At 38.1% G+C, this 22,714-nt stretch overlaps 2 protein-coding genes across 11 annotated transcripts; both read right to left on the bottom strand.

The window, feature by feature from the left end:
- Positions 1-1,819: 1,819 nt before the first annotated feature.
- Positions 1,820-7,249, bottom strand: LOC143152539 (tropomyosin). Its single transcript, XM_076322812.1, has 7 exons — positions 7,062-7,249; positions 4,404-4,701; positions 3,680-3,813; positions 2,946-3,134; positions 2,791-2,866; positions 2,234-2,366; positions 1,820-2,158 (listed from the first exon to the last, which is right to left on the bottom strand). Exons 2-7 carry the CDS (start codon positions 4,641-4,643, stop codon positions 2,076-2,078), a joined length of 855 nt encoding a protein of 284 aa, XP_076178927.1. The 5' UTR covers positions 4,644-4,701; positions 7,062-7,249; the 3' UTR covers positions 1,820-2,075.
- Positions 7,250-10,511: 3,262 nt separating this feature from the next.
- Syd (JNK-interacting protein syd) lies at positions 10,512-22,631 on the bottom strand. Of its 10 annotated transcripts, XM_076322760.1 has the most exons (19): positions 21,896-22,293; positions 21,287-21,604; positions 21,064-21,184; positions 19,982-20,389; positions 19,713-19,907; positions 19,604-19,639; positions 18,021-18,038; positions 17,771-17,828; positions 17,651-17,707; positions 17,195-17,533; positions 16,939-17,118; positions 15,256-15,457; positions 14,297-15,180; positions 13,987-14,206; positions 13,621-13,906; positions 13,343-13,540; positions 13,171-13,260; positions 12,816-12,873; positions 12,094-12,231 (listed from the first exon to the last, which is right to left on the bottom strand). In XM_076322760.1, the coding sequence occupies exons 2-19, from the start codon at positions 21,593-21,595 to the stop codon at positions 12,228-12,230; spliced, it is 3,663 nt and encodes a 1,220-aa protein (XP_076178875.1). In that variant the 5' UTR covers positions 21,596-21,604; positions 21,896-22,293; the 3' UTR covers positions 12,094-12,227. The 10 variants fall into 10 exon arrangements, with proteins under 10 accessions (XP_076178867.1, XP_076178866.1, XP_076178865.1 ...); XM_076322752.1 differs by lacking the exons at positions 12,816-12,873; positions 21,896-22,293 and adding an exon at positions 22,300-22,631 and having other exon boundaries at positions 10,512-12,231; XM_076322751.1 differs by lacking the exon at positions 12,816-12,873 and having other exon boundaries at positions 10,512-12,231; positions 21,889-22,293.
- Between the last annotated feature and the right edge of the window lie 83 nt (positions 22,632-22,714).

Genomic DNA, 22,714 nt, shown 5'->3' with positions numbered 1-22,714 from the left:
GACTGCGACGATCGATCACCGAGCCTCGACCCCCAGCTGAATCGAGAACGGAGAAAATTCAACGGGATGAAAATTCGAAATGATCGATTCCGTAGAGAAAAATGATTAAATTCTAATTTCATTCTTCTTGTCAACGGAGCAACGAATTATTGTCGCGCGACGCTTCCGCGAAGAATTTCAACGAAACGTTAGATCGAATAAACTTATACGAGAGTGTATCGTGGAAATATTTTATATTCTTAGAATTGTATCATATTTTTGGTAATTTCGTCTAATAAATAGATAACTTCTTCGATTCTACTTGGCTACTTTGCGTTCGGTGTCACGACTGTGGTAATTTTAAAAGATTTTCAATTGAAAGCGTATCGTGCGTCCGAAATTGTTTGGAAACACTGAGATAAATTTACCAAAATGCTTTCCCGCTAAATACTGATCGGAACGTGGACGAATCGACATCGTGCGATGCTTTTTGCGAAAAACGATTACTGTCAGCGCAAAGACGATACGCGAGTATTTACGGAGCTTTCGAACCGTCTCGAAGCGTTTTATTAATTTTGGAGAAAACGTATATACATTTTCGTGCGATACGTTGATCGTGTTACGAAACAAAAATTTCATCGTACGTGATCGAACTCGATCCGACGAAACCGACGTTGAGAAATTTAATTCGTATCAAAAAATGTTTCGCGGATCAATGATCCGATATGTTTTTTCGATTGAATTTCATGGACACCCCGTTGGCTGGCTCAGTGATATGCACTTTCAAATATATGTATATATATATATGTGTATGTGTATACATATATATAAATATACATTTGTGTGTTTATATAAATATATATATATATATATATATATATATATATATATATATATATTTGTACGTATATCATCGAATTTAAGGCACTTCAACACTTCTACGAGACGCTTCGTCATGTTCGTGAGAATTAACTATGGATTTTACGTACTGGCGTATGAAAAATCAAATCTGTGGAGACCGAGTCCTACGGGCTTTCAAAGCAAAGCTCACGGGTTACTGCACTCCGTGACCGGCGAGGACAATGCTTTATAGACTCGAAGAAATGCAAAAGAAACGAACAGTCCGTTTCTTTAGTTAGACGCAAACGAATTCCTCGACTTCTCTGGACGTTTATATTCTTCCGATCGCTCGATTCGCGCCAGTTAACGGATACACGAATTTCGAACCGGCCTCGTTGGAAATATTTATTCGAACGCGATCGCGCGATATCGCAAAATACTTGGAAAATGAAAATCGAATGGAAATAAAAATCGATGAAACGGAGCGGTATACGCTCGTGTACGATTATTAGACACGAGAGAATAAACCTGACGCGAAAAATGATAAATTTTATAACAAAAAGTGACCGATCGATTGCTCGTTTCCGAATCGAAGAAAGATAATATCGATCACTTGAAAAATTTCGTGGCACGTTGCAATTTCGTTGGAGTTTTAAAGAGTAAACAAAATTTAGGTTTCTTTGTTCGAATTACGATTTAACGCGACGGCTGGTCGAAGGAAATTCAAACGACGCGTTTGCGTATTTTTTTTGTAAATACCAATTTATTGAAAATTCAGATTCGATATACAATGATAAAAAGGGGGGCGCAGTATCGTGCTTGCTTTCATGTATCGCGATCTCCTCTTCGGTACCTCTGAAAGAAAAATAGGTGATCTATCGTCAATTCTATCGAAAACAAGAAAGACTATCGCTTCTGAAGCCACACCGGTCGGTTGGCACCGACCCCGAAGCCCTGGCGAGGTGTTATGCGAAAAGCAAAGCGGTCTAGCAAAGCTATATCGGTTCCTTTCTTTTTTTTGTATTAACAAACCAGCAATATACATCGTTTGTTCGCCCGTTAATTGCGAAATTCGCGTAGCAAAGAGTTCAACGAAGCACCTCGATACGTGTCACGATACGTTGTAACGAATCGAGTCGGCGTGGCTGAACGTAGACGGCTAAAGTCTGAAGTATGGCTGCCGTGTTTAATGTAGCGAACAAGCGAAAGAAGCACAGAATAACAAAATAAAAGAAACTCCGTCCGTTTCCGTGACTTTAATATCCGGTCATTTCCGCGAACGTGGCGTCCATGTCGTCGCAGACCGCCTTGTACTTCTCCTTTTCTTCTCTGAGCTCGTCTGAAACAGAATAATTGTTCCTCGGTACGATGTGTACGACAAAACAACGATTGGTACTTTCGACTCGAAACCTACCTTCCTTCATGTCCACTTCCTTCAACAACTTCTTCACCGTTCTCTCGGCGAGAATGGCGCGTTTCTCGGCCGCCTTCAGCTTTTTCTTCAGCTCCTTCAGTTGCACCTTAAAGTCTTCTACTCGTTGGTTAGCCTACATCGACGAGATTCAAATACAGTAATACGGAATAGCAGAGTTCGTCGATGAAATATCAATCGTACGAATAAATGATACGCAATTCTGTTTGTCGCATCGATTGTATACGAGCGTAAAACGTACGAGATCTCTCTGATCGTAGCTCTTACGGCAAAAGTGTATAGAAGAAAAATCGTTTGGAACGAAATTTAAAAACTTTCATACGGTATAAAAATTGTCTGTAAAATCGATAGCAACCGATTTATCGAGCTTTCAAAACCTACGAGTTCGAGTAACAGCGAGGCTTCGTTTGCTCGAGTATCGGACGATAACGTGAAAAAAGTTGTACAACCGAAAAAAATGAAAATTTTTACGCTCGAACGATAATTTCCTGTCGCGAGTAACGTAGTATAATTCGGTTCAGTGTTGAACGCGTAATTACCTTCTCCTCGGATACTTCTAAGGACTTGACGATATTCTGCACGATGAACAGCTCGTCCTCTCGCTCGATGATTTTCCTGTGGACATCGATCGCGCGCGTAAGCATAACATTGATTGGAATTAACGAAGAGATCAGTGTAACGAAATTATACAAACGCCTCGCTGGTTTTCACCCTCTCCTCGGCCCCTTCCAATTCCTCTTCAACGAACTGCAGCTTCTTCGATATCTCCTCGGATTTCGCGTCCGCATCCTCCGCGATCAGTCTGGCGTCCTTCAGCTCCTGCATCAGCTTCTCCATACGTTCCTCGTCGAGACGACTTCTGTCTTCCAATACTTTGCACATTCTGTGAACGAAGAAAACACTCGTTACGTTCGTAATCGTCGATGATGCCGATCTACCTCGAATGAAACGATTTTGGGTAAAATTCGAGAGAAATGAACCATCGAAAAAGAAGAATCGTACACTGAACGTAGGAACATCGACTATCTGACTCGTACCAAGACGTTGTGTTATCAGATTATCGATAAACTACACTCCTTTTAATTTTCTTTCGATTGTATTATCGAGTACGAGGAACACGTTAAATGGTTCGACCGATACTAAACAAAGTATACTTCTCTTCGTCGTCTCGTTCGATTATATTCGCAAACAGGTGTACAAAACGAAGGATAAACTCGACCCTTTGGCTACGGAGGGCTTCGACGCAAAATCTTAATATGGCGGAATATCTTTCGTACGGAGCGTACATGCAATTCTCAGAGGAGTGTACCGACCGAGAGCTTGCGGTCGCCCATCGTAAAGAAAGGGTCAAGTGTATAATCGAGAAAAGAACGATTGATCAACGCGAGACGAAATGAAGAAAAATCGTAAATTTTCGCGGTAACGAACCTCCGCGCATCATCGGCAAGTTCTGACGCACGTCCAAGCTTCAGCTGAGCCGTAAGACGCAGCTCTTCTTTCTTCGTAAGCGTCGCTTCGATCTCCTGTACTCTCTTCGTCAACGTGGTACGATCTTGCTCCGCCTGTGAACGAAAAATTCATCGTTCATCGTCCACGATGCTCGACAACGAAAACGTTCGACGGGTTAGGAAAATTTCACACCAATTTCTTTATATTTTTTAAATTACGCGCGCATAATTTTCGAAGAAACGTTTAAGAAATAAATTTAACGCCGATCGATCGCTTCGAGTTTTTAACTTACGTGTGTATATTTTGCGGAAACGTTTGAGAAATAAGAAATAAGAAATACAAGACCGATCGATCTCTTCAAATTTTTAAGTTACGCGCGCATAATTTTTGAAGAAACATTTCAGAAATAAATATCTCTTCAAATTGTTCAATCGTGCGCGTATAAAGGTACAATTTTCGAAGGAACGTTCTAGAAGTAACTTTAACGCCGATCTCTTCGAATTTTTAAGTTACGCGCGTAGAATTCTCGAAGAGCATTTAATTTGAGAAATAAATTTAACGAAAAGATATGCAATTCGTACAATACTTTCACGATGTGATATTAATTTTGAAATAGTTTTAAAATTGCTGGAGTATGTCGTACCCCCGCTACACCGTTGCCGCGTTAAGGGATAAAAGCTCATTTACGAAACGATTTACGCACCCTGGACCAAGATTTCTCGCATTGCTCCAGATCGGCGGTAGAATGCTCCAAATTGGTCTTGGCAACCTCGTAGTCCCGCTCGAGTTGGGCCAGTTTCTTTTGCAGATCCCTCACCTCGTCGAACAACTTGTCCGCGCGAAAATCCTCCGATCTCGCCTTGGTCTCGTTCGCCTCCACTTTCTCGTTCGCGGCATCCATCTCCATCTTCAGCGCCGCAATCTTCTTCTTAATCGCCTCCATGATGACGATCGGTGGTTCTCGCCCCTTTTATCGATTAGTCCTCGTCGACTCCTCGAACCTGGCGGATCGCGTGGAATTCGTTAACACGTTCACCGTGTCGAGCAAAAGCTGGACAAATTTTACTCGAAATAACGAATAAATTTGCAAGATCGATCGATACGAACAAATTCGTGAAATTTATTTCGCGAGTAACGAACAACTGTACAGTTCGATTCGCAATCAACGAATAAATTTGCAAGATCGATCGATACGAATAAATTCGTAAAATTTATTTCGCGAGTAACGAACAACTGTACAGTTCGGTTCGCAATCAACGAATAATTTTCTACCGAACGAGAACGTTACACTTTTTTCGCGAATACATTTTTGAACCTTCTCGTCCGAATAGGTTTTCATTCCAATGAAAAATTATCCATTATTTTCGAATAACGTTCGTTTGCAATTTTTACGGTAAAATTGCGAACAATGTACGTAAAATTGAATTCGAACGATGCCGAAATCCGCGGCCACGACAATTTTTTATCTTTAAGGAAGTCCTCGACGTTTTTTTCGAACTCTAGGGTGAAAATAAAAATATTTGCAGCCAACGACGCGAACGTTACTTCGAATTTTATGAATATTACAGTTCTCCGTGAACGCTTGAAAAAAAAACTTTGCAAATTTGGAGCGTTCTCACGGTTGACTATCGAGATCGTTCAACGTGTTAACTTATCTATACAACAACACTACGTGGAAGACGAAAGTATCCATCGATGTTTATGGCTTTTGCCAAACGCGATTCTCTCCTGTTCCTTTCTATCGATTATCTTGAATCGACTCTTCGAATACGACAAATTCGCGAACTTCGTTGACAACAATCTATCCGCAGCGAGTTGTTTGTCGACAATCTGGTTCGACCATTGTCCAATAACGGACCAACTATATCCCCCATTGGTCTCTTCGAATCGAATAAATTCCTGGAGCGTACCAAGAATCACTGCTGCGCTAAATGAAAAAAGTATCTATCGACGTGGTAACTCGATTTTTCGTTGCTCCTCTCCGATTCGATCGATCGTTGTCCATGATTCCTCGAACATGCCAAATTCACGGAATCGACAACGATCCATCTGTACATCGAAACCGTCTTCTCTGGTCACGTTGGCCTTTTTATCCTTCGTCACCGTTCTCGACGATCGTGTTCTCCGTTTTTAATTCCTCGAAGCCACTCGACAAAGTAGATTGCATCGATAAACGATCTAACGTTGCTACACCGAACAAAGAAAGTGTCTATCGAGGTCTTAGCCTACTGCAACTCGACGCGTGTGCTCTTTTCACAATTGATCGATCGTGAACCGTCGAACTGGACGAATTCGTGAAATTTCAAATCGACAACGTATCCACGCTGCGTCGAGAAAAAAGAACGAGTCTCTCATCGTCGATCCTTTTATCATCTGTCTTCTCTGTTATCGTCTCCCTTTCTTGGTTCCTCGAAACCGACGATCTCGTAGAACGAATTAACGAAATTCTACCACTGCTGTATCGAGCAAAGATGAATACCTCTCGACACGGTAGCTCAATCCGGCCATCGTTGGTTACTCCTCTCCATTTTTAGCAATCGTTAATAAAAATCCACTTGCATCGCGTCGAAGAGAAAGCGTCCATCGACGCGGTGGCCTAGTCCGATTATGATCGCATCGTTTCTACTGGAACACGATCGTTGGTAACGATGACGCCGTGTCGATGATGTACGAAAGATACTTGGAAACAATCCGTGAAAAGAAACGACGAGTTTCGCGAATTCGATGCATCGTTACTTTTGCCACGAAGATCGAATACCGTGCGAACCGACCAAGACACTGTTACGAATCGAGTGCAATGAACGCGTCTAAAATCGATAAAAGACGATAAGATTCCATAATTACGGATACCTGAACATTTGGAATTTTCCAAACGAATATTAAATACGAAAATTAACCAACGTGTAACACCGCTACCGATCCCGTACGTTACTGTCCACAATCGAAACTAGATACGGTTTCAGTTCAATACCTGCACAATTGAAACGATTTCGTACAAAACGCTACTTTATTCTCCGATATCGATTTTACCGGTTGGATATCGATTTATTTCCATCGTCGATCGTCCAATGATGAAAGACAATAGCGAAAGCGAAACGACGAAAGTAGAAGCAATATCCGAATTTCTAGTATATATTTCACGGAGAGAGGTAAATTCGAATCGAGCCCGAATCGAAACACGAGATCAAGTACTCACTTCACCCTCTATCGTTCGAGCGTACGAGCGATAATTAAATGAATCTGACGGGCGTTACGAGCGCCTCGCGACGCGTTCGTTACTCACCGATAAACAACGGTTATTTAATAACAAGCACCGCCGAGGGAAATAACCGATCGGAGTTAAAAGGGGGACAACACTCACTGTAATCGTAGCGATGATCCGCGATGAGAATGCACAACCGGATGCCTTCGAAAGCTAAGCTAAAATAAAACGAAACAGGCGTCGCGGGCCTCCTCGAACTCCTCGATCCAATCCAATTCTATAATTGCTTGTCGCCTTGTTGGCTGTCGTCCCGATTTTATCCCGGTTCTTCACTGGTCGATTGCTCGTCACCGTACTGACTACCAACGAAACGCGATCTCCACCTCCCTTATGCTATTCTCGGCTCGAAAGAATTCCGTTCCTGTTTCCTGTCGGCCACGTAACCGACACTTCACGGTAAACACCATACCGCAAATGGGAACTCTATCGTCCTCCCGTTTCGTGCTATCTCGACAATTTTTTATTCCGCGTCCCGCTACCTACGGTTCTCCGAACGTTTGAATTTTCCCGCGGTTCCCAACGGGAGTCAACGGCTCCGGTCGATACATCGAATCGACAACGCCAATTACGACTATTCAATTCTCGCAAATGGACACACGTCTATTTTTAGATTTTTACGAGACACGGTAACGATCGACGGTTTACGTTTTCGGAGATTGTTCAATGAAAATAAGAATCGAAGAATATACTTCGATGCGTCGTACTTGCATCGACGAGAAGTTGGATACGTACGATGAAATTCTTTCGTTCAACGGCTGTTTAATAATCATATCGTATTACCTGGTATTCGTAACGATAGAATCTTGTACGCGATAACGCGTACAATTTTTACAGGATTCTAGGTAATCGTGACAACTCGTGACACGATTAGAAAGAGAATCGTTCAAATTTTACCGCGTTTCGATTACACGGCACCATTAGTCGAGCCAAGTAAAATGGCTGAAGGTCATCCACACTGGCCACACCGGCCACACAGGCCCGCTCCTGTCCCTCGTTTGTATAGAACCACCGACGAGGTATAAAATAGACCGGATGTCCATAGGAGTTTGTGGCTCAGGGACCGAAAAAATATCGATCTCGTGACGAACGAGCGATGTTTGCAGTGCACTCTATGTTTAAAGGCGGTGATTCCAGAAACTATATTCCACTTGAACACCGTGTCGGTAAACGTAGAAAACTTATCCGGATTCACGCCTGTAATTCTACCGCGCAGATGCGGTATAAATACATAGACGAGATACAAGATAGATGCAGACAATGCTTTTTCGTGTCACCTGAATAGAGAACGCGCGACCTCCTTTACCATATACGCGACGCTTCGAGCGCAAAAGTTTAGACTTAATAGCGTTGAAAATTTCAGCGTTTGTATCTCGTCCGTGTATTTTACACCTTATCTATACCATAGAATTACAGGAGTGGTATATGGATAAATTTTCTACGTTAACCGACTTGAAGTTTAAATAGGTAAAATATAGTTTCTGGAAATTTTATCGTTATTAGGCGTAACAAATAAACCTAAGGATTATGAAAATTAATCGTTTCGATGAGCGTTAAAATCATGCATGAAATATAAAATAGACGCTTTATCTTACAAGAATCGATCTGAAATACCGATCCGATAAAGTATGATTGATTTTGAAGCGACTACTTGTTACGAATAGCGAATATAGGAACTACATTCAACTGAAACACCGAAGTCGGTAAAGATAGTCACCGTACACGATATATAGTAGTCTGGTACGAGCAACAAAACTCTAAGAATATTTTCAAAGTTACAGCTGATCTAACACCAAACATTTTTCAAGCACCATTTATTCAAAAATTTCTAGTCTATAATACGTATCTTATACTTGAATACATTTCATTAAAATATTTAAACTCGTATGCGTAACAAAAGTTGCCTATTTTACAATATTACATTTATTCTTATATCTTAAGAAACGATTCTAAATTCGCAGCCAATTAGCTCAGTATTACTTGTAGCGGACAATACTTCGTTACGAGTAATACCTATTACCAAGTCTCCACCACGTGGAGGTTGCTACGAGCGGAGATCTCTCTCGACGCGCAATACAAACGAAATTACTAAATCAAAATAAGTTTAATGGCTCGGATTCGGGAGATAGTGGCCGATGCCGACGAAAGGAGTGTCCCATTTCCCCACAACTCCGCGCCACGACTTACGAAGGATTACGGAAGAGGGGATCCTCTCTTGCAATCGGCGACTTCCACAGAGACAGAGCCTCCCTCTGTGTTCGCAACATCTTCCTCCGAAAGCGGACGCACCAAAAGAGACGGTGATCGACCGTTCGGACCACCTACACGGCCGGTCACTTGCTTATGCAACAAGCAGGGGTCACCAGTCTGTGAAATGGGGAAGCGAGCAACATAAGCTAAAAATTGGACAATTGCTTGGCGGAGAACCGACATTCGTACATGGTGGCCTTAAAGCTAAAGATCCCGCAGCGGCTGCGATGAGAGTGTTCTCTTCTTTCTTCTTTCTTCCTTCGTTTGCCAATGTGTCTATCTAAGAGAAACAAATTGAAAATCGACAAGTATTAAACAAAACAAGGCACGATAGAAAATTTAGCACAGTAACAGAGGAGAAATGAAGTTGGGAATGGTTGAATACATGCCATGCAGTAACAAAGAAAATAAACGAAGCAGTGACAAAAAAATAAGCATGCGAAAACAAATACGAATTGGCATCCATGGTAGTCCAGGTACCCAAAGTGTATAACGGTCCGTCTACCTCGGAGTCTGCCGGGAGAATGAAAATTTAGCAGCCGGGAAATCTATTCATACTCCCCAAGAAGGTGACTTATCATTGCTTCCCTTTGCGTTTGTTCGATCAAACCAAATATTTCAAGAAATTGATGGCTTTTAAACCATTATTTGTACCAGGACATTGTTAATAATTGTTTAAACTATAGTCCTGCAACGGTTATTAATAATTATGATAAATAAACCTCCCGATGTTGCGAAATCTGCGAAGGCGAACGATTTCGGCGAATGTTTGTACCTCTAGGCGATTTGATTCTGATTTTCCATGAAAATCAATTTCTATAAGTTACTTAATCATTTGTAATGCACAAATAAGATGCACAGCCTCCCTCTGTGTCGCAACATCTTCCTCCGGAAGCGGACGCACCAGAAGAAACGGTAATCGATCTTTCGGACCACCTATACGACCTGTCATTTCAATAAAATATTTTAAGCCATTATTTATACATGGATATTGTTAATAATTGTTCAAACTATGGTCCTACGAAGGTTGTTAATAATTATGATAAATAAACATCAATATATGATTCTAATATAAGAAAGCGTGTCTCACGTTCGTACGACCCCTACGCGTACAAGTACAAAGTAACGTGGATAGCTCCCTCGGTTTCAGCGCGCGCAAACGAAATCGATACCTCCCTCGGTTCTAGCGCGCAAACGAAATGTTCTGAACGTGCGTAAATATTAATTGTAAATGCGAAAATATTAGTTGCTTATGCAACAAGCAGAGGTGACCGGACTGTGAAACGAGGAAACGAGCAAAAATTCTGTTTTACAACTTTCTTTATTAACGCCATTACAGCTTCATCATGAGCCAGGTACAATTCCGAGCTCGACACCGAAAGCGAGCTCACACAATAATACGCAGCCCTTATACATCGTGCACATCTTGAATTTCACCAGTTCATCGCTTAACATAAGAATTTACAAAAGTTTCGCAAACCCGAATGTCGGCGACTCTCTCGAAATCCCGAATGCAAGAAATTTGTTTCTAGTCAAAATCGCTATATCGGTCTAGACGCGCAACTTTAAACCATCTCACTATAAATCGTACAAAGAATACAATTAAAAGTCGTTCATCGTCTTTGGTAGTTAGGGGAGTGTGCTGACGGCTAAAATAAAGTTGCAGCGGTCGGCGATGAGAAATAGATTTACCTCGTGTGATCTACACGTTCGATAGAATCGCTTCTATTTCATTCATCGACGAAAACATAAATTACAAATCTACACGACGCGCTATAAACATTTCACGATTATGTACAGAAATTCATTCCGGCACTCTCCGAGACCGTCGATGAGCCTGAAGAAAACAGGTGCACGCGGCCGAACATGATTTTAAAAGATAGATCGATAGCAGAACATAAAAAATATATTACATTCCATATCTGTATATATTGGACGCAAATTAAACCACTTAGGTTTGGAAATAATGTACTCTCTAACTGAAACAATGTACAATATATTATGCTTAAATACTGCCCAAGTCGGTTGCACCTCTCATCCCTGCACAAGTGTAAAGGTCGTTCTACCTTTGATGGTAATCGAGATATTAATACAGCTAGGTAGCAAACGTGACGGCAGCTGTAAAACTCATTGTCCCGTATCTTTATCGATTATCACATTGGTTGGCGGAAATGTAACGCTATTTTTCCAGCACTGTTCGATCAGGACTGACTCCAAAACATTTCAAAAGTTTCTACGTACGGAATGCAATACGTACGTCAGGATAAACGTTGTTTCTCGATTAAAATGCCAGAACTATACATCCAGCAACGCACGAAAACATACAGAATCATTAAAATAATTTGTTTATAAATTACAATATCGTTGCGCAAGAGCGAATTAGTATGCCGATAGGTATTTTACAGGATGCAGTTTAAATAGATGCTAAGTATCGTAAGCATTAAGTTAAAAGATTTTAATTATGTCTTTTAATTGAAAAAAAATATTTCTTCGGCGAATACCGATTATCTAAGAAATTAGTTTCTCGTCAATGTTACTTAGCAAGAAACTCCGAAGAAGCTTAATGTCATGCACGGTATCGGCGAACAAACGTTGAAAATGATCCCTATTACTCTCGAGAAATCGTACAATATCTTTTTCCTTTTCACTATTACAGAATATTCCCATTATTTATGGAGTCTTTCGCGTGATTTGCTACAATCGTTATATAGATATAATTAAATAGAACGTTAGTTCGGCGCGCTGAAAGCCACTCGACCAGAAGGTATGTCCAATTTATCGTTGCCTTGACAGCGCACAATGGGAACCATTCAAATTCTTGGTTCGTGCGTAAAAGTTCAAGCTGAACCATACACCGGAATTGACATACTTTCGAAGCTCCTAGGCTAGCCATTCATTGGCGCTGGTACTGGACATTGCACTTGCCACACTATCAGATTACTCTGTTCTCCGTGTTCCTCGGCATTCGCGGGACCAACACTGGTGGATCGTTCTACACTCTCTTCCGTTTCTTCTCCATCACCTAAAAAAAAACAAAAGTTCGTCGATAAGACGCCTACAATACTCGCAAGTTAATGATAAGAAAAGAAGTGCGATTATCGGTTGCTTTTTATACAGTACGATGCATGTCAGCTGGAAATTCCCGACCCCCAGAGAATGAAGAAAGCAGATAATGGTACGGTGTATAGTTGCTTTGAGAAAAGGGGGGTGCAGACACAGTTCTTTATATTAATGAAGATTATGAAGATATAAGTTTGTGCTGTACAAAAGCAAACAAATTCAAACTGATTTTCGATCTTCTAATCTGGAGTAACTAGAAGTTCTGTTCGTACACACGTGTACGCTTTATGCTGGTATACTGGTATCTTTGTAGAGAGACAAGGACAAGACATAACATTTTTTTATTGTCAGGTTAGAGATGGATATCTAACTACTTATGGACGTGTTAGTTGAATTTCATTACACCGTGCACAGAACATTCAATAGTTAGTATATACGTTTCACTGATCAGTCACGTAAATAATTTATCCATCCAATCGTACAAACACTTGTACAAACTGAAATATAGACCCATTAACCGCTTTTCACTTCTCTCTGGGGGCATACCTGACCAACTGCCATACAATTAGGTGAGTCGCCACGTCACTCTCGTCTTCCGCCTCATCTGTTGGAAGTATTATAATTGTATAAAATAATATGTGAATAGTTCCCTTTTGTTACATTAACAAAATGGTATACAAAGCATCAAATTTACGGACACGCTATGTATTAACGATATTCTTTTCATAAAAGTATTCATAACATAATATATAATTTCTCGATTAAGAAAATTATCACGAAACGAGAAACCAATTTTACATGTACCTAATGAGCTTAATTTCTCGAGCTGTTAAAGATTTCAAACAGATGATTAATCGAATAAATATATATCGATGAACAACTCATTAATACGAACACGTACCAACTCTGAAGTCTATGTAACCTTCACCACCGGAAAGGACAAGCATGGCTGGTTGAGAACCATCTGACACTGCACTCTGGCCACCGTGACCTGTAATTATTCATAAAAGTTAATCGGTAATCTTTATTGTTATATTCTTTTAGAAATTGATCAAATTGATGAGTAAACGTACCAGGTACAGCAACGAACATTTTCACTGCATCCCTGTGTCCATGAAAACTAAGTTGTGCATGAGCCATACTGCAAAACGGTATAAAACTTCCTGGTGTGACGCCACGGTCTGACGCAAAAACTCTGACACCAACTCCTGGTGCATCACCCTTGGCGCTTCCTGCTTGAATTCTAGATATCGCCACTGAACCACCAGCACCTATTTTAAATACATATTTCATTTATAGTCAATTTTGTATCGTTGAATTTTAATGATCATAACGCTAACCTTTCACTTACTTTCGGATAAAGGAACAGAAATTATCACTCCGTTTCCTGTGCCAATCCACAGCCTATTCGAAGAAATGAGTAACGCGGTAATTCTTACAAAAGAAAAGCCAAGCTTCCCAGTTCCAAGCATTTTGCTAACATAAGGTTCAATATCAACATCCTGGAGATGTTGATAAGTATGAGCGTGATAAAGTCTTAACGTTGAATCTAATCTAATGCTGACCCAGACTCCTTCACCCAACCAAGCTAATTGTCTCACTTGCGATTCTCGACGTGGATGAGCATCTACAGTACACTGAAAGTTTATTTTACATATGATTTAAAATAAAGTTTAACCTTTAATGTAAAAAAACATATGCGCAGATAAGTATATACCTCAACAGTCATTGAAACTGGATCTATTACATGAATTTTATTTCTATATCCGCACCATACAGTTTTACCACTAACAGCAGTCATGCACCTAATTGAATGTTGCGGGCTGCCCAAAGTAATCACGTGATACTGCGATAAATCCCACTGTCCATCCGCACCTCTTTTAAATAAAGCGACAGTTCCATCGGCAAGGGCAACAAGAACTCGACCTTGTACGTGTCTAAAGAAAAGATGTACCAAAAAATATTGTGTTAAATATTTATCATGAATTAAAGTACTAATTGTACTAACATTTAACAAATCTACATACACAATAGCCAGCACAGCATCCTTCAATTTAACAGAATGCAAACAAATTGACCAGTTTGCCACACCCGAATGAACGAACACTGCACCATTTTGAGCCCCAAGCCACATTGTTGGTTGTATCGAAGACATTTTTTCTATAGGAGTGCCTTCTTCAATTTCATCGGTGTGTTTTTCTTCATTTTTACTCTCCTCTTCAGTTACTCGCGTGGAAGGTACTTCTAAGTTAGCTTTCACGAACTGTACTTTTCCCAGATTTGTTGTTTCACTATCTACACTTTCTAAACTTTGTGGCTCGGTAGTAGTATTCTGGTTGGTATTATCTGACTTCTCAGAACTTTCATTACTTTGATCTTTTGAAACACTGTCTAATTCGGTTTTATTCTTATCTAATGAGGCTTGAGTTTCCTGTTTATTTTTCTGATTATTTTCTCCGGTATTTGAACTCACGTTCACTTCGTGACCGTCATTATCAGTTATTCCATTGGCAGTTCGAATTACATCTTCGTTAATAACTTGAGCATAATCGCTCTCTTCGGCTCCAACTACACTTGCAATGCAAAGTAAATGTCCTTGACAAACGTTAAAAACTTCCAAAATTTCGGCTGGATTATTAGCATCTATTACAGTAACTTTTGACATCTTTTGAGTCGATGTACAAATCCAAACCAATGAACTGAGTTGTTCTTGTAAGTGTTCTGCCTCCACTCTCTGATTCTCATTCTCCTGAAGCTCCTTATCCAAATGTTCGATAGCATCTTCAGCATCAGTTTTTGAATTATTACTTACTTCTCGAACTTCAGCGGCATAAAACACACTCCCTCCAACCATACAACCACCGTCACGTGTTTTGCCACCACTTAGATTTACACCAGCACCACACCATATCTAAACAATAAAAAGTAAAGATAGTTACAATATGTAACAACTTCCTATTTATATATTATAACATATTGGATCTACCTTCATTCCAGGTTCTGATTCCTGCAAAGGCCTGCAATAAACTGGCACAGGAACTGGTTGTCTAACTGGAGCACTTGGTTTGCCTGGTAAACTCCAGCCGTAAGCTTGTAATCGTCCATCTTCTTTTCTAACATGTGCACGAACTTGACGATATTGCTCTCTTCTTTCATTTGCACGTCTGGCTACGAGCTTTTCGGAAGATCTATAAAGAGGTATTAAATATAAATTAGTTGTAATTTATTTTTAATATACATGTGATCAAAATAGAGTTTTTAATTGTAGAAGTTAGTAAATTTACTGGAACGCTCTGTTGTTTGTTCAACCATTTGTTCCTACGTAGATGTTCTTGATCACTGGATACTTTCTTCAATTCAAATGAAGTCTTAATCTGACTGTTCATTCCATCGTATCTAATGTTCAGCTTCATTATTACTTGCACATTGAAATTTATATCCAGGTTTAGAAGCGGAATGTTAGACATAGTGCAGAACAGATTTACCTGCTGGCCAATAAGCACCCCACCGAAAACCAGAAAAACCAGGTATCTCTTGACAACGCCATGAAGGAGAGGCAAGGATGAAACCCGAACGAAAAATCAAAGCGCAGAGCAAGAGTGAAATAAAAGCCAAGTTTATAACATAGTCAAAAATTCGTTTATTTGTTGATCAATAATGATCATATATTATTCTTCTTTCAAAAATGTACAAACTTTTATTTACAAAACTATTGCTTTTCAAGCATGACTTTGCAAAGATAACAGATAATTTACTTCATTAAATTAGTAAATAATTACTGTAATCAAATGTATAATAACCACTACTGTCAGTGGCAGTCTACCAATGGTAGATTTGTTTGTTATATATTATAATATATAAACAACGTTCCGTTTCAATATACAGATAATAATTTACAATTTCATTATGTATGAAAAATAAGTCTACAGATAGATGTACTAATAAGAGCAAGATTACCAAAAGGAGAAAGTTTTTATCTGTGTGCAATGAATCATAATCCTATTTCAATATTTCGTTACAAACGCATACAATATTGCGCGTAAAATGTACATCACGATCTTTTATATTAAAAAATGGCAAGTGATAAGGGAATTGAACCGACAATTTGTTAAGAACCATCACATTTATAAATTGCTCAGGCAAGAAATTATTTGGAAATGACTCACATCTCTTAAGAGCGATCAAGTGTAATTGAGAGTCGCGACAAAAGATTATGGATCCCAACTGACCAAAGGGGACTCAAATCTGCAAAGATGAGGTCGATTCAAAGATTACACAAAAATCAAGTATTCGAAATTCTGTCCCATAAAATATGTTAAACACATTCTATCGTTGCAATAGCTTTGAAAAAATAGACGAGATTGATTTAAGATTACGCAGAAAGCAAGTTTTCGAAATTCTGCCCCATAACAAATTTAAAACACCTTTTTATCATTGCAATAGCTTTGATAAAATATTAAAATAAATTTATGTGTAAAATTGTTGTCATCATTATATCCTTATAAAAACTTTCATGGTAAAACGATCACAGTACCGTAAAACTAGTTAAAAGGAGCATAATAATAAAGAGATGAATCTCTATCCAGAAAGTAGAGAAAAATTTGGCAGGCTTTAGTGTCACATTGACATAATATCTAAGTGCGTGTATAGAATTTGATTGATTTCTCACATGGTGTCTCCCTGGTCGAAAATCTCATGGCGACCTTTCAACGTACGTCTACGCATGGTGTCCAAAGGTGGTGCCGGAACAACTTGATTTGTCGGCGCGCTGAATTTAATGTGCGGCAAAGTGTGCGGTTCTCGAACCAAAGCTGCTCGATCCGCAGGTCCTGTGAAGAGATTACTAAAACTGCAGATGTAAAAAAAGAAAACAAATTATTATCTGATTCAACATTGGATTCTTTTTTTATATAAATGATACTAACAATTTCCACACTGTGGAACCTTTTCCCTCTGATATACTGGAGGGATCAGTCTTGGCAGCTCTTATCATTTCTGTCCATCTAACCGCTTCTTGAAGTTCCATGAATCGTTCCTTGTACTGATTTCTCTCCATGAGTACTCTGGCCATCTCCACCCTGGTAAACCTCTTTCTTTGTGCCAATGGTACATCGTCTTCGTCGTCACTCTTAGCAGCTTTTGCTGCTGCCTCTGCTTCTTCCTTAACCTTCTTTAATTCTTCTTCAAGGGCAGCGACCTTTTGTCGTAAACGTTCCCTAGCTTGTTGCAAACCTCGAACTTCTTCACGTAATATTTCTTGCTCACTAAAAAGAATGTTCCCCTTATATGTATATCAATACTAATAGCATATTCATATGTGTTAGAAAATAATATCCATTTACATGCATTAACACTTAAGATATAAATGTATGTTATTTTACCTTGTCAATTCGTCCACTTTGATAATTAAGTCATCTTTAACGATATTGAGCGCATTTCTGAAGCACAAGATAATATAAGTAAATGATATGATATTTATTAAATATTAATACAATACTCACTTTGTGGCCAAAAGTTCATTATTTTCCATGATAAGATTCTCCACTTCTTTACCCATTCCTAATAAAATACAATTATTTTAGTACATTTAATAAAGCATAATTGCTTTATTTTATTCATTGTGAAAATAATTTTAGTAGCTTTAATATAAATTTGGCTTAACTCGAATAGTAAATTCTAGAATCCATTTAGAAATAATTTTACGTATAGTATAAAATTAGTAAGATTAAAAAGTTATGAAGTATGACTTACCAAAGAAGTTGTCATTGACTGCATGAAGGATTATTTATATCATGCAATTATTTAGTCAAGATATGACAGTACCCAGCAGAGGTAAGATGGCAAACAATGAAACACAAAAATGTATTAATACAATTTTCTGTATAATACAACTTAAGAGTAATTTAAACATAAACATCATAAATTTATGTATATGCAATGTCCCATATAGAGTGATACATTGTAAAGCAAATTCTATATATTAAAATAATGCGAAAATGAAGAATATTTTTTTTATGGGACTTGGTTTTCGTGAAAATCAATTTTAAAAATACGTAAACTACGCATGCGCTTAAGTGTACGTCTTAACACCATACATGGACCTCTCGGAGCCTCCATTTCGTATTTATACGCAAACCGAACATCCATAATCTAGATTCATTGGACATGATATCTCAACCTAGACATTATCGTACACAATATCACGGATCGATTAGATTTGATATCAATGACACTGAGGTTATGGAAGCTGATTTTCCATAGTCCGAATTCGATAACACTAATCGTAACAACCTAGGCATATAAATACTAAATACAATTTTAGCTACCCAGGACTGAATAGACTAGGTACTGAAGAAAAATGAATTATTTGATCAAATTTCAACCAGTATGTCTTTGAGCCAATAGTAGCAAACTTGGTGTCATTAAACTCGATTTCGTCCACATATGAATTCAAAGTACCAAATATTAATGACTCCATTGTCATAGAACCCGAACTTAATCAATGTAATTGTAGAATCTCATATGGACAAATCTCAGAGATGTCTGTAAGTTTAAAAGATATCAGGAGCCATCGATTCCATATCAAATTCCACAACTCTGGATTTAATGAGTCTAATTCCCATGATCCCACAGTCATTACCGTTACGTACTTTGATCTGTTAATAAACAAAATCAAATCTCATAACTTAAAATTTATCAAGATTATTTTTAATGCACATGGTATGACTGCAATCATTTTGGATGACTCCAATTTCATCAGAATAGGACCTAATGAAACCTGAATAAGAAATATCGAATCCAATAATCCTTAGACTATTGATATCATGCCCAGTGAGTTCAAAATACCAGTATTTACTTTAATTTTCAGAGCATTGTGCAAAAATATTTTCTTCGGTATTTTCAATTTATTTTTTGGTAGAATTATCTATTCTTTGGTTATATCGTTACATTATATATCATATGTATGACATAAGTTCTTACTTCATTAATATTGCATAATTGTAATTATGATATTAACCCTCAGAGTTCCAATGCTTATCCAATCGCGTACTATTTCGAGTCTATTCTAACAATCGATAGAATAGAATATTAGCATTGGCTTTAATTTGTTATTAATTCTCATAAAATTTACAAACATTAATCTTATCACTGTTAGTTCAGGAACATGAAACATGCTTGTTTAACACAAAACGAACATTGTACTATTTGATTCGTCAATGATTGCATATGATGTATAAATCTTCCTTTTGCATATAAAAGTGAGTTAGAACTCAAAGGATTAATAGATTGATGATATATTCTCATGAATTTTTTAGTTATTTTATGAGACATACCCGACGATGCGTATTCTCCAGGATGAACCCAACTACCTAAGATTTTAAGGATGCGGTATTAATTAAAAAAAAATTCTAGCATATTTCTCAGATTGTTACAAGTGATTACCAGTGATGTCTGCTCCTTCATCCATTTCACCCAAAGCATCGGCATCTTGAAAACTAAGTTCCTGATACAATGTATTGGCACTTCGTTGCTCTCGTTCTGTTCTACTCCTACCACTTGGAGTAGTACCTAGTTTTTCTACTGTCGGTGTTGTAGGTGTAACCAATAGTGGAGGTGCTTCAGTTTCTGGACTCTCATCTTTAAGTAAAATAAAAAAAAATACGATATAAATATTACGACAGGGTTATCAAATAATCATTACAAAAACATACATCTAGAAATTGTTGTTGTTTTGTTTGCTTGTACTGGTTTATCTGTTAATTGACTCTTATCAGAAGTTTCTATAGCAGCTTCACTACTGCTGTCCAACATTTCAGTTCTTAAATTAGTAGCATTTGGTGGACTATCTTCTTGAACATCTTCTGCATTTATGCTAGCTTCTAAACTCTGAAAACCATAACTTAGTGGTCCAGAACTTCTAGACATATGAGCAAGACCAAGAGATGGTAAACGGGATGGACCACGGCCACTAGTCGCATTTTCTAATCTCTCAGTACTTCCAACCAACATTTTTGTTCTTTCCATATAATCTACGTGCGTTTTAAATAATTCTGTATATCTCTCATGTAGTCGGGTATATTCTCGTTTTAGTTCCGCTTCTTTTTCTTCAAGACGAACAACTAAACAAATACAAGAAATGATATACCATATCAGTCGTATCTATTTAATTGCAAGGATTAATTATGACAGAACACACTCATATGTGTATAAATATACTTAATTTCAAATAATAAAATATAAAATTTAAGTATTACAATATATGATATACAATATCATTCACAAAAGTCTTTGTACATGCCCCAAAATAATCATTTTATAGAAAGTAAACAACAATTAACCTATTCGTACACTAAGTATGATACTTATGAACACTTATGTGACACACATACATATTTCGTGTTTTCCTCATTGAATAAAACATTTTTATCTAAATAATACATTTTTATATAGGTTAATTAATAATATCGTACATATTAATAAATAAATATAATATTATACGAACTTGTTGTTTACTTTCTATAGACTAGATATTTTAGGACGTGTACAAAGACTTTCGTGCTTGACTGTACATAAATACAAAATATTTAGCATGTTAAATATGTAAATAAGTAAGCACTTAATAATAAAATAAATTTTTATAAAGATGCATGCAAAGAAACTACATCCCAGTATGTCCAATCAAATTTAACCCAGTGAACAATTAAATGATGAGAAAACAAAAAAAAACATTCTACTCTACTGCGGAGGGAAGTTCTGTGAAGGAATGGACTGGGTGAGCCATTGACATTTGTACCGTGATCATGTGAATTCTTTGTCTTCAATTCCAACATCCTCACTATTGATTCCAAGCTTTCAATTTTTGATAAAAGTTCTTTCCTTTCATCTTCTGCAGCATCTTCCAGCTCAAGCAATTTCTAGTTAGAAAAATATAGGTGTTATTTCTCTAAGAATGATTGCATATTAAATTAATCAAAGCAAAATTAAGAATCACCATATTACAGAAATTTGTATCTTACCTGATCAGATGTTTTTCTTAACTGTTTTTCTCTTTCATATTGTGTAACTAATTGTTCGTTATCTTCCCTTAATAATTCTAATTCAACTTCACGTTCTTGATTTTCAGTATAAGATATGTCTAGACATTCTAGAACATTGACTAGGAGGGGCATTAGGTCTTTGACCACATCATGATCGTAACGAGCTATCATCTTCTCAAATTCTTGATAAATACTGCCAGCAAGGCTCTGAACTTTCTCCGACATGACCACATGGCTATCTTCGTGAGTTCCATATACTGTTTCTTGATCCATTTCTATTTGACTCATTTTGTACACCTACAATATAGGAGTTCAAAATAAATATTATCAAATTATTTAACTTTATTGTTATGGTTCAAGTATTTCCTTCAAATTGTATTACATATTTTTCACAATGCACTGCATATCTCAAACTATTTTTAGGCATTTTGCCAAGTAAGGAGCTAATATTACCGAGTAAGAATGACACGTCAGAATATTGTTGCACAACAATAAAGAAAAAGGAAATATTAATTATTGCGGACTCGGACGGGCAGTGTTTCTACAACTGCGTTAATACGATATAGAAACGGAATTATTACACTCAACTCTCAACAGTTTCTACTTCGACTTTACTTCGAGTAGTATTTGGGAGGAGGGGGCCGTTTAAGAAATATTCGAACGAAGAAACATTGTTAAAAAACGCAAGCTGCACTGTTTTTACACGGCTCAAAAATTAATCATGACTTTACGTCGCACTAATTCCCAAATATAGTTAAATGATTCGCCTTGGTGAATGTTCGTAAGGGATCCAAATGTCAGACGCATAACTGCACATAACCTTGCACAAGACACGATTCAAGATCAGAATACACTTTTAGAGCGACAAAACTGAATCAGGTCATCACGACTCCACGACGGAGAACTGATGAACCCCGCGATACTTGATCATACGCATTATCACTATTTTTATGTATCAGAGTCCGCGCTGAGAACGAAGTGGAACGTCTTGCCTTGAAGTGGCTCGTTCCGTGTTGTGATTTGTGACGTTTCGCAACCACCTGGGCCTCCTGGTTCCCCGTTTTTTTCTTCTCGTTGCTTTCTCACTCGACCAAACACTTTTACAAAGCGTTGTGTCCGATCACACAAAACGCACCAGGACGGCGCGGACTAGAGAGAACATTTCTCGTACATTACGTTGTCACGTTCGACATTAGCCAATTTCATTAGTTTCTGTCAACTCTGTTGACGATCGTCTTTACACGCAGAAGTTCGCCATTTTTTTCACGCTCTCCACCGACCAATGCTGCAAACGTATCGTTAAATTCTGACGTGTTCGCAAAGAAGCCTATGAAATTTATTTTCTAATTGCTTCATGCCCGTTAGATGGCTGTATCTTCGATGCGTTAGTGACAATAGTATTTAGTT

The sequence above is a fragment of the Ptiloglossa arizonensis genome, chromosome 11, assembly GCF_051014685.1.
Source record: "Ptiloglossa arizonensis isolate GNS036 chromosome 11, iyPtiAriz1_principal, whole genome shotgun sequence".
NCBI classification, from domain to species: domain Eukaryota; kingdom Metazoa; phylum Arthropoda; class Insecta; order Hymenoptera; family Colletidae; genus Ptiloglossa; species Ptiloglossa arizonensis.
The sequence above is the reverse complement of the archived record's forward strand: the minus strand, read 5'-3'. Positions and strand labels throughout refer to the sequence as shown.

Excerpts from the sequence above, each read along its gene's own strand:
- LOC143152539 (XM_076322812.1), bottom strand. The coding sequence starts at position 4,643 with ATGGAGGCGATTAAGAAGAAGATTGCGGCGCTGAAGATGGAGATGGAT. Across the intron at positions 2,367-2,790 it reads TAGAAGTATCCGAGGAGAAG|GCTAACCAACGAGTAGAAGA; the intron begins GTAATTACGCGT and ends TCGTCGATGTAG. Across the intron at positions 2,159-2,233 it reads GGAAGTGGACATGAAGGAAG|ACGAGCTCAGAGAAGAAAAG; the intron begins GTAGGTTTCGAG and ends ATTCTGTTTCAG.
- Syd (XM_076322752.1), bottom strand. The coding sequence starts at position 21,595 with ATGAGTCAAATAGAAATGGATCAAGAAACAGTATATGGAACTCACGAA. Across the intron at positions 17,534-17,650 it reads AAAGTGGACGAATTGACAAG|TGAGCAAGAAATATTACGTG; the intron begins GTAAAATAACAT and ends CATTCTTTTTAG. Across the intron at positions 14,207-14,296 it reads GATGCTGTGCTGGCTATTGT|ACACGTACAAGGTCGAGTTC; the intron begins GTATGTAGATTT and ends TCTTTTCTTTAG.